The sequence below is a fragment of the Marmota monax genome, unplaced genomic scaffold (genome assembly GCF_021218885.2).
Source record: "Marmota monax isolate L192 unplaced genomic scaffold, Marmota_monax_Labrador192_F-V1.1 WCK01_AAM20220418_F8-fsc00038, whole genome shotgun sequence".
In the NCBI taxonomy this organism is placed as follows: Eukaryota; Metazoa; Chordata; class Mammalia; order Rodentia; family Sciuridae; genus Marmota; species Marmota monax.
Window position 1 is genome coordinate 12,351,245 of NW_026692498.1, and position 12,038 is coordinate 12,363,282.

A 12,038-nucleotide genomic window follows, 5' to 3' on the forward strand; every position below is an offset into this window, starting at 1 on the left:
AAAATCTAAGCTTTTCATTGATCATGGGGATTTTTAAACACTTTAGATTAAACGTACTATCCAGGAGGCACACATTGCTCACCCAGGAGCACCTGTCCATACCAGTCAGTTCCTGGTATACCACAGTATTTCTTTGGGGATATGGAAAATGTGGTTAGAAAAGAGATCAAAGTGTTAACCACATGACCTCTGGGAAAGACATTAAGAAGTCTGAAGAGAATGGAACTTGTTAAGGTTGACTTTTGCAAAATGTAGAAATGGTCCAAGTGAGGCTGCCTGTCCCTGTTGGCATCTCCTTCCCAGGTTGATAGCATTGGATCAGGTCTCATGCAGCTCCTGATAGCACCCAAGTTATTAGTTAAGCAATTAATATAAATATATGTATCAAAAACGGGGGGTGGAGGGATGGCTCTATCAGTGGATCATGAAATGACACTATCATATCAGAGCTTCGAAGAATCCCTAAATCAGCTAATAGAATTTCAAAAAAATGGCCAGCAAATGATCTCCATTCAAGCACTTCAAAGGTCCCCCAAAAGACAATTCTGTGGGCACTCCATAATGCTTCCTTGTGTTCACCTTAAAAAACATTATAGTTTTCTATGCCCAAATAATAAAGACAGGGTCAGGAGCTGGAGATGACAATATGTTAAAGGTTTTCTTTTTCCTCTCAAGTTGAGTTAATTGAACACATCTGAGTGTGCCCTCCCATATAAAAACCCCTCAGGCTTCCCAGCTCCTCTCCCTCGCTGTTTCCTGAGAGGATCTTACCCTGAGATCCAGCATGATGAAGGCCTTACTCATGCTGGAAGGACTTTTGCTGCCACTTTTTTCCTGGATGTGGATGTGCGCTGGGCAGAACAAAGGTATAGGGGGGACATTGACTCCTGGTGTTTTCAAGGGGGAGTTTCTCAATGGCTATGAGTCACAGGGCTTTTGATTGCCAGCACTAAATTTTCCAATGCTAACAATTAAGAACTAAATAATTCTCATTAGTCCATGCTTTGGTCTCCCCTTGGGTCCAGATAATCCTGGTGGGTGAGTGAGGGAGAGCTGCACTCAGGTTGCCATGAGTTTCTCCTCTTCCTCCCTACCACTTCTTCCTCCTTGGGACCTACTGGAATTTCCCACTAGATCATCCTTGGACCATCTGCTTTTCCATATGACTCTTCCCATTCCTGGTAACTCATTGTTCTTTCGCCACTTCACACCTGAGTTACTCAACCATGCACTCCTAATTGGCCTCCCTTATGCAAGTGCCCCACCTCCCCGCTACCCCCAGAACATCACTGTGTAAATTTTTAAAGATACAACCTTGAACAGACCCCCTCTTAAACACTCCAAGGCTTCCCTGCAACCAACTAGGTATAGAGTAGCATCCTATAAAGACTGACTTAAAGCTACCCTCAGATCCCAGATGTCTGATGGCTTCCCAAAGAGTCACAGAAGGGACTTTTAAGATGCTTGCTTCTCCACTGACATTGTACAGCCTCTCTCCTGCTCCTGGTAAGAATGTGGTACAGAATTCTCTAAAACATCTCACACCATTCAGAATGGAGATTTGCTCAACTTGAAAGAGATAGGGGTTAATTTATAAGTCCTGCAGATGTATAAACTGCTCTAACTACTTAGAAGGAAAATGACGAGAGATGAGTATATGAAATAAATAGAATTAATGTAGTTCTTTGGGGAGAGATTCCCTGGATTTCTAGGTGGGATAACATTGTCTTTACTTAGGGAAAGACTTGGGTGTTGGGGAACTAGAAACATTAATTTTTGCCTTAAGCTAAAAAGGCTTGTGTGTGCACACAATACCTGTGTTTCCAAGATAAATGGAATACAACCAGATTGGGGGGGAGAAGGAATGTAAGCAGACTAAAGGGGCGGACAGGACCTTGGAGGGCTGTGAGATGGTAAAGGGGGGGGTGGAATATAAGCGAGAGGACCCCTTCCTTTGTACAAATGGTTCTCTAAATTAGTCTTGCAGATCCTTAGGGCAGAGTGCTGTCAGTGATTATTGGAGAGCTGGAGAAAAATATATAAGTGATGTCAGAGCTACGAATGGAGTATTTGGTTTGTGACTGAAACACTAGGACTCAGAATTGAGGAGAGTAGAGAGGGAAATCAAAGGTGACACAGTGAACAGCACAGGGTCTGCCCGTCTCGTCTCTCTGCCCTCCAGTTCACTATCCCAAGTATGAGGGCCTGCGTTTGCTTCTGATGCAGGGGGCTGACTGGGCAGAGCCTTGTAACTCTTGTTAAGGACTTTGGTCTTTTCTTAGAAAGGAAATCCTAATCGGGAGAGTCCCGATATTTAGGTTAAGACATCAACTACCCTACTCAAGATGGAGGATTGCGGAAGGCAGAATTCTAAACAGGTGATCCTTATAAACATGTTGCCTGATGTGGCCCAGCCCAGCCTGACTCTGCTGACCAGTTTTAATTTGCACATCTGAAACCACTTGAGTTCCTCTTTTCCTTTTCTACAAAAGGCAAAGAATGCTTATTCAATTTTCCAAGGATATAAAGAAATTCAAATTTAAAATAATGATGGAAATGTGAAGTTCCAAGAAAAGAAAATATGTGGGTGTTTTGTCAATATAAACAACTCTCAATTCTTATAAAATGGAATTTTGAAAGTTGGGTTTCCCTCCCCCCGACGGAGATATATACTTGTGGAAAAAGAGGCATATGAGACTGCTGGAACTTACCGTCAAATTTCCATTAAGCTTTAAAGCTGTCAATGAGTAGCTTTAGTACAGTTTTTACACACTGTTTACCCTAAATACTGGATCTTGCCCTGGTGAAATCAGGCAGCTTTATTTGGGTTCTTTTGTATTTTTTTTCATTTTATAGTAAGTTTATTAATTGAAGCAACACATCTACTAGGGATTTAAATATCAGATATTTTCTCAAACAATTCCACTTATTGATAATTAAGCACACAGACACAATTAAAGAATAAATTCAGCAGTTTCAATGATATATTTTGTTCATAGTCATAAAAGAGCAAAATCTTTAAAGATAATTAATATTTCCTGGAGTATTCTCCCACAGAAACCAAATCAGTGTTAGATCTGTTTTAACACTCAATGTGTGCATGCTGTTAGGAAGTACTTCTGCTCCCAAAATGTGTGCCCTTCCTCCTCGGGACGTGTTGACAGTTATGAATACAACTTGATCAATTCTTTATGCTCATAGTCCTAATTCCACCATAATATTTCAGGTTCCTCACAAGGTCTAAACCATGACAATAATCTTGAACAAGATCTTTCCCCCTTTTCCACAAGGAAAATCCATGTTACCCATCTGCTCTGTCCTATTATCAGTATTTAGCACAGGTAGTAAGTAGAGAGTATCATCAGAATTCTAGATTTCCATTTAATATTTCCTTCCTCATCCATTTACCAACCACATGTCTGACTTGTTGGCAGAAAAAAACAGCAGTAAATAGTCACTACGTGTATAGCTCTTGAACCCCAGTTAGGGAGAAAAACCCTATAAATAAGTAGTATGATTCCAGGTTATAATGAGGGCTTTTTTGTTTGTTTTATTTTTATTTTTTTATTTGTTTTAATTAGTTATACATGATAGTACAATGATCTTGACATATCATACATTTGAATCAAATGGGGTAAAATTTCTCATTATTCTGAGTGTACAGGTTGCAGAATCACATTGGTCATGCAGTCACGTATATACCTACAGCAATACTAGTGTCTATTTTATTCTGCTGCCCTTCCTTTCTCCCCTTCTCCTCCCCTCCCCTCCCATCACTTCTCTCTATCCAATCTAATGTGACACACTTCTTTCCCCCCACCCTCATCATCATACATGTAATCTGTATAACGATGAGGGTCTCCTTCCATCTTCTGTGCAATTCCCCTTCTCTCTCCCTTTCCCTCAACCTCTCTTCCCTATTTAGTGGTAATCTTCTTCTCATGCTCTTCCTCCCTACCCCATTTTGAGTCACCTCCCTTATATCAGAGAAGACATTCGGCTTTCGAGAAATGAATAGGGTGATGTGAGACAGGAAAAACTGAAAGAGAAAAGCCACTTGAATAGGACCCTCAGCATAAGGTCTGCTGAGAAAGTGACATTGAACTGGGACATGGAAGAAGAGTTAGCAAGCCAGAATCCCAGAGGAAAAGCCATCTATGTGCAAGGAGCTGTGAAGAGGGTGTCAACCTCATTGAGCCAAAAGGAGGTCGGTATGGCTAAGGTGGCTTCAAAAAGGCCTTGTTTCCTGCTCCCTGGGGCATTTTGGTAATGTATGCCACTTTGCTTTGAACAAAATTGGAAGGAAAGAGGGTATGCCACATAACCTAAAATGCAAGGGACAATCCCCAAAGCAAATAATTCTCTGGTGTCCAATATAAATTTCAAATATTTCACCATTCATTTATATATATATATAGAAATCTGTTAAAACAATCTGAACCTAGAACCCATCCTTCATTTATATAGAACCAGGTTCTCCCCCAGATTTACTGAGCTCAACAACCATATATATTATATATATGAATGATGTATATATGTTTATATATTAAAGGACTACAATGTGGTTTCTTTGTTAGTGTATCAGTTATACATAATGTCAGGATTCATATTGCTGTAATCATACAAGCAAGAAATATAATTTGTTCCACTTCAGTGCCCAGTACTTTCCCTTTCCCTTCCCTCCCTCCTCTTCCTCTTCCCTTAATTCTACTGGTCTTCCTTCCATTATTTATGGTTTTTTGAAATTTGCGTTATGGATATACATAAAGGTGAAATTCACTGTAGTATATTCGATAGAAGGATACATTGTAAAATGATTACCACTATTGACATAATTAACATATCTATCACCTCAGTTTCTTTGTGATGGGGATACTTGAGACCTACTCTTGGAAAACCTCGAGTATACCAGGTGCTCTTAATTATAGTCACCATGCTGTATGTGGAGCTCCAGAACTAATTCATTTTGCAAAGATGACAAAGAGACTTCTTGTACAGTTTGTACACGTAACCCAAGGGAAGTTTGCACATCATTGTTGGAACTTTACTAAGTTGTTTATCTTCCTGGAAAAATCTCACTACTGAATGGAAAGCCACTCTGGTGCTTGAAATCTCTGTTGGTATTAGCCTTAGTCTTGATCAAGGTAAATATTATGTACATGTTAGAGTATTTCAACAGGTCTGCCTGAGTATCTTTTTATTGATATACATATTGTTTCAGTATATTTTTTTCATTTTATAGTGCAATGAATAAATTATTATTTTTTAAAGTGTAAATAGGTTATCTCTAAATTTTTAGGAATAAGACAGTAGGCATTAAAATTGCTTATTGTTAAAATTGGAGCTTGTTGTTAAAATTTGGTCAAATGGTTGAAACTCACTGGACTACGACTTAGCAAATCAAGCAAAGTTAATTGGAGATTCAGTGACGAGGTCAATATAGACCACTAGGATCTCAGATTTTATACTAATCACAATAGGAAGCAGTTAGAAAGCTGTATGCATCCTGGTGAAATGATCCTATCTGCATCCATCCATCTTTGCAGCTGACCTAGAAAAAGAAGGAAACTGGAGACGGGGTGCTCCTTCACAAGGCTGCAAGGGTAGTCCAGGGGAGAGGCAGTGGCAGATTGGGCCAGAGTGTTGACCATGGAGAAGTGAATACATGTGATATAAATTTCAAAGGTCAAAGTGAAAAGGTTGGGAGATTGGATGTAGGTATGAAGATAAATTCTAAGGTGTTCTGGCTTGGATGTTGGGTGGATTGTGGCACTATTGGATGAGATGGGGAGAAAATAAATTGAAAACAGGGTAAAATCCTGAGTTTCACATTGAACAAGAACATAATGAGAGAATATTTCAAATATCCTTTTGGAGAGATGACCCTAAAACTCAGAGGAGTTTAAGCCAGGTGTAAATTGAACATTCTGATCTTCCAGTGTAATGGTATATAAAAAGCAACAAGCCAGGCTTGACTTTCAGTTCCAAATCTTTACTTCCTTAGCCCTGAAAGACTTGCTTCTTTCCTTCCACATGTACTGCACTGTGCTACTATGTGGCACATGACCAAAGCTGGAAACCTAAAACAATTTGAACCTAGAACTCATCCTTTATTTACATAGAACCAGGTTTTCCTCTAGATTTACTTAGCTAAATAACCATAATAACCATACACACACACACACACACACACACACACATTTAAGGACTACCATATGGTTTGTTAGTGCATTAGTTATACATAATATCACGATTATCAAAGGGCTCAAGTTTTACAGGGACACTAGGTATTGGGGAACTAGGTACCCAGTATGAGCACCCTAATGAAGATATAGACCTTTTCTCTTCTACCAAAGACAGCTATATATGGTGTTTCTCAGAAAAGAATTCCAAGCACATTGTACACTGATTCTGGTTATCTGGTTCTGGTACCAGGAGGGGACTGGTACTTTTACAAAAGAAGGGAATCTTTGGGTGGTTTTTTGTTTGTTTGTTTGTTTCCCAGCAGTACTTGGTATTTAATACAACAGTAGTTGGTGTTTATTAAACTTGGTGTTTAATAAAATGCTAGGCAAGCATTTTACCACTACCAAAGCCTCAGGCCCCTTTGTATTTTATTTTGAGACGGGGTCTTGATAAGTTACCCCAGATGGCCTCAGACTTGCCATCCTCCTGCCTCAGCTCCCCAGTAGCTGGGATTACAGGCGTGCACAACCATGCCCAACTGGGAATCATTTTTACACAAATCTCTAAGCTTCGTTTGCTTTAATTAAAGATGGTTTTCCTTCATGCGATCTAATACTGCTCAGATTTCTTTGCTTGTCCACTGAAGCAGAATTGCTAATTTTTGTCTTCTCTTGGCAGTACTGGTGGAATGCAGCCATCATAATTTCCGTGTAGTAGTTAACAGAGCACTATTTTATGAAGATGAATTGATAGGCCCTGATGAATTATTTCTTGGGACTGGCTGTGTGGCAATTCATGTGCGACCAAATGAACTTGAGTTTGACTATCCTGTCAGCCTCTGTGGAATCGTACCACAGGTAAGAGCAGCAAGCACTGCGCCCAGTGTCATCTGTAAAGTGGTGGGAAGTGTTGCTTTGTCTTTTTTCTAGGTGCCAAGTGCAGGTGGAAGGCAAGAACACCAAGAACCTTTTTTTTTTATGCTGAATTAAATTTATTTACATTTAGAAAATCCATTATGACAGTTGAGGTCATGTGATTTTATCTTCTTTGACCTTTCTACATGCACATAAAAGATTTCAATTGTTTTCACTTTAATCTTTCCTTTTTTTATATACTGAGGATTAAACCTAGGGGTGCTCAACCACTGAGCCATATCTCCAGTCTTTTTTTTATTTTTATTAATTTTTTATTGTTGGTTGTTCAAAACATTACATAGTTCTTGATATATTATATTTCACACTTTGATTCAAGTGGGTTATGAACTCCCATTTTTACCCCATATACAGATTGCAGAATCACATCAGTTACACATCCATTGATTTACATATTGCCATACTAGTGTCTGTTGTATTCTGCTGCCTTTCCTATCCTCTACTATCCCCCCTCCCCTCCCCTCCCCTCCCCTCTTCTCTCTCTACCCCCTCTACTGTCATTCATTTCTCCCCCTTGTATTATTTTTCCCTTCCCCCCTCCCCCGAACCTTTTTATCAATTCATTCATTCATCAGAGTCTAGTATGTGTAGGACACTAAGTATGAGTAGGAAACTCCAAGACACCTCTCTCAAGAAGCTCACAGTCTGTTGGGGTAGTACAACTCCACGCATAGCATAATGTAGTATCCAGCATTGCCACACCTTCCTAATCCCCATAATCCTTGATATTGGTGCTGTCCCAATTTATTTATATAAAAGAATCAAGGTATAAAGGCCAGAAATGTGACAAAACTTGTGAAGTTGGGATATAGCAGAGCCAGGAATAGAAACCAGGTTTGCTGATGCCTATTCGAATATACATTTTTCTTTGTTTTCAATTATGACTCTGGGATAAGCAGAACAGAATGCATAACATGATAAAAAGAAATTTCCAGGGGTATTCAGAGGAAAGAGTGACATGGGACAGTCATGAACTCAAAACAGACTTTTCTTGTTCTTCTCTGATGAAAAAATATTGAAAAATATGTTCAAGGTATCCCAATGTCCAAGAAGGGAATGTATGAGAAGGTTTAGATATAGGTGGTTTCTGCCATGCCAAAAGCAAGTACAATATATGAATTTAGTCTGTCTTAATGCTCCCTGCTTTAAACATGAGGCTAAGTGTGCTGTGCCAAGAACCTAACCTTATCATTACAGAGAAAAGATAACTTGGACATATTGACATGTTCTATCACAGTATCTTCTTAACAGACCGGTAGTATCATGGTCTGAGAACAAAGTGTGTTTGTCTAGAACATACTATTATACCTGCCTTGTGTGCATCACAGCAGGGAGCTAGTGACACAGGCTCTGTTATACCTGCCAAGAAGAAATCCAAAGTATCTCGAGATGCTCTAAGTTATTAAAAGTAGCTCTCACACTAGAGTCTTTGGCACATTTAAGAAATCTGGACGGAAGTAACCCCCTGAGTAGAGGTTGCCTGGGCTAGCATGTTAGGAAAAGCTAAAAGTTTAGATTGTAAGAAAAGAAAACAGAAGGCATGTTTCCTGTATTACAGGAACTTCATCAGTTTGTAAAACAGGAGTCTAAAATGACCAGCACTTTGGTTCTTGAAACATATCTGAATCGTGTGCAGTTACTTGAGCTAGTAGGTCAGGATCCCATCCTGAGACAAGTGAAAGATAAAAATCTAGTCACAATATTTTCTAACAAATGAGATGTGGCAATCAGAGGACAGTGACATATACCAAATGGGTGATATTGGCCAAAAGACAACATGGCACAGTATCAGTGTTCCAGACAGGCCTTAGAGATATGGCATATCAGTCAGTACATGCAAAAGGAATCTTGAATTGATGTAAAAGGGAATGTAGACTACAGTGAATTATGTGGATAAAAATAATGTGAGGCAACAAGCAACAATAGTCAGAGCTGATAACGTTATTTCTGAGGGGCCCGACAAAAGAAAAGGTGTAGAATGCATGACTCTTCTTTGGCATTGTTTGGTACAGTCCCATTTCTGAGTCATGTATAGTCTTTATAATTTCTAAGGAGAAGATTTAAAATGCTCTTTTATATAAATAAAATTTTTCCTGTCACTGCCTCCTCCCTTTTTGTGGTAGAAACCTTAGTAGCTCCTATAATATATATATATATATATATATATATATATATATATATATATATATATATATATATATATATATATATATATATATATCCTGGAGTCAAATTTAGCTGCCACAACTGGAGAGGAAAGGAGTGTACTGGCATCTGGAGAATAGAGGCCAGAGATTCTGCCAGGTACCCTGTAGGCACAGGACACCCCCACAACAAAGTATCACCTGGCCTAAAGTGCCAGGAGACTCAGGGTTGAGAAACCCACCCCTAAACACACACATTCACCTTTTCTCCTGGCCCCTCGCTCTCACTTCCACTCCACTCAGAAGTTTAGAATCATTGCAGTTGAAATGACCTAACCCCTAACAACCAGGAGCATCCAGGAGAGTGCACTTCTTTCTTTCTTTCTTCCTTTCTTTAACTTTTTGGCCCTTTTTAGTTACACATAACAATAGGATTTGTTTTCACAAATCATAAAAAGCATGGAATATAATTTGCTCTAATTCAGTCCCCAGTACTTCCCTTTCCCTCTCCTCCTACCTCCCCCTGTTCCCTTACCTCTACTCTACTGATCTCTCTTGCTGTCTACTTATGTTTTTAATTATTTTTTTAGATGGACACAATACCTTTAACTTATTTATTTTTATGGGGTGCTGAGGATTAAACCCAGTGCCTCACATGTGCTAGGCAAGCATTCTACCACTGAGCTACAACCCTAGCCCAAGTTTTTTTTTTTTTTTAATTGGTGTCTTGTAGATGTGCACAATGGTATATTCATATATATACATGGGAAAGTTAGGTCAGAAACATTCCACTGTCTTTCCTAATCTCATCCCTCCTCCCTTCCCTTCATTCTCCTTTGTCTAATCTACTGATCTTTCTTTGATTCTTTAATTCCCTACCCCTTATTTTGGGTTGGCTTCTGCATATCAGAAAAAAACATTCAACCTTTGACTTTTGGGGACTGGCTTATTTCATTTAGCATGATAATCTCCATTTCTACCCATTTAGCAGCAAATGCCATAATTTCATTCTTCTTTGAGGCTGAGTACTACTCCATTGTGCACATACATCACATTTTCTTTATCCATTTATCTGTTGCTTTGGCTATCCTGGATCTCACATTTTTCCAAATAAACTTCATAACGCTTGTTCTATTTCTGTGGGAAAACATTGTTGGAATTTTGATGGAAATTGCAATGAATCTGTATAGCACTTTTGGTAGTATGACCATTTTGACAGAATTAATTCTGCCTATGCAAGAACATGGGATATCTTTCCAACTTTTAAGTTCTTCAATTTCTTTCTTTAGTGTTCTATATTTTTTCATTGTAGAAGCCCTTCATCTTTTTTGTTAAATTAAATTGATTCCTGTGTATTTTTTAGGCTATTATGAATGGAATAGTTTTCCTAATTTCCTTTTCAGCAGACTCATAATTGGAATATAAGAATGTAATTGATTTATTTGTCTGTCTCGTCTTACCTCTTGAATAGCTGAATGGGATAAAGCATTTATACCCCAGGAAGCATATGATCCATTCATCTAACAGGATATTATGCAGCCAATCAATTTATACTATGCTTTAATGACACTGAAACCTCTCTATTAAAGTCAAAATATTAGAAAACATACATACATAATATATAATATGACTTCAATTACATAAAGAATGGAGACCCTGTGGAAAATCCATACAAATAGTTATGAAAAATGAGCTTGGGATGATAGGAATGTAGGAATTGTATCTCATCTGCTGACCACCAAACATATTTCAAATGCTCCTAATGGGGGTATATATTTTATGTTCAGAAACCTCAATTGGTAGCCTAAATACATCATTTTAAATTAGCTCTCCTCCTTTTGGTCTAATGTTCTAGAGGTAAAAATCAAAAAGAGAAAATATATTTTAATCCAGAGATACCAGCTAAAATATTTTTAGAATTCCACCACAGTTTCTTTGTCCTTTAAGTCCTCCTTACAGAAAGATTTTTATCCTAAGGACCTGTGGAAAATTTTTCTTTCCCAGAATTTTGATTAAAGAAGACCAATAGAAAATCTTCAGGGTCAACTGACACTCATTTGCCAATTCCATTTAAAAATCCTACACCATGGGTTTCTGCTTTATTTTGTGACTAAGCTAAGTGCTTCCCCTTTGCCAGAGAAAAATTTAATCACCTTACTTGGGCTAATACTCTGATCTCTTGAGATAAGTGGCCATCTTTTATTTTAATAAAATACACTGTTGTGACAAATTAGCTTGCATTATCAAAGATCTCTTTTCCCACCAGGTTTTCTACGATGGTTCTGTCTTTCATTCCTGGCTCACCTATAGACCAAGGAATCAAGTGATTTCTACTGAACTTCATTTGCAGTGTTTAGTTCCCAGGTCGGTCCAAAATATCACTGGCTCCTTGCCTGAATACCAGTAGCTTTTTGCTGAAATGTATCCTCACTTATCCAGAGTCCTTGAAAGTCCTAACTGGTTTGTCTAGCCACTGGGCTTCACAGCATGTGAGCACACGCCTATTTAATCTCTACAGCAGTTCACTTCAAAGGCCAGAACTGCAAAATTACAAAGCTAGAAGTGGGCCTTGCCTCTTCATTGTAGACCCTTTTTTCTATCTACTCTTCTACAGATAGGAGGACACACTGCTAAACCTCAAGCATTACACCAACATCTGACACACAGTATCTACAGGTTTCCTAAGTATACAGATTGGCTTTGATCTTCTCCACAATGCAAGAGGCTGTAGGTTGTGCAGAAGAGTTGGGATTTGAGAAATTAAATAACAATCTGT

The 12,038-nt window shown here is 38.6% G+C and overlaps 1 protein-coding gene across 1 annotated transcript; it reads left to right on the plus strand.

Moving 5' to 3' along the window:
- Nucleotides 1-4,111: 4,111 nt before the first annotated feature.
- Nucleotides 4,112-11,724, plus strand: LOC131424215 (oocyte-secreted protein 3-like). The gene is made up of 3 exons (XM_058579638.1): nt 4,112-4,211; nt 6,865-7,043; nt 11,529-11,724. Exons 1-3 carry the CDS (start codon nt 4,112-4,114, stop codon nt 11,667-11,669), a joined length of 420 nt encoding a protein of 139 aa, XP_058435621.1. The 3' UTR covers nt 11,670-11,724.
- Nucleotides 11,725-12,038: the final 314 nt, after the last annotated feature.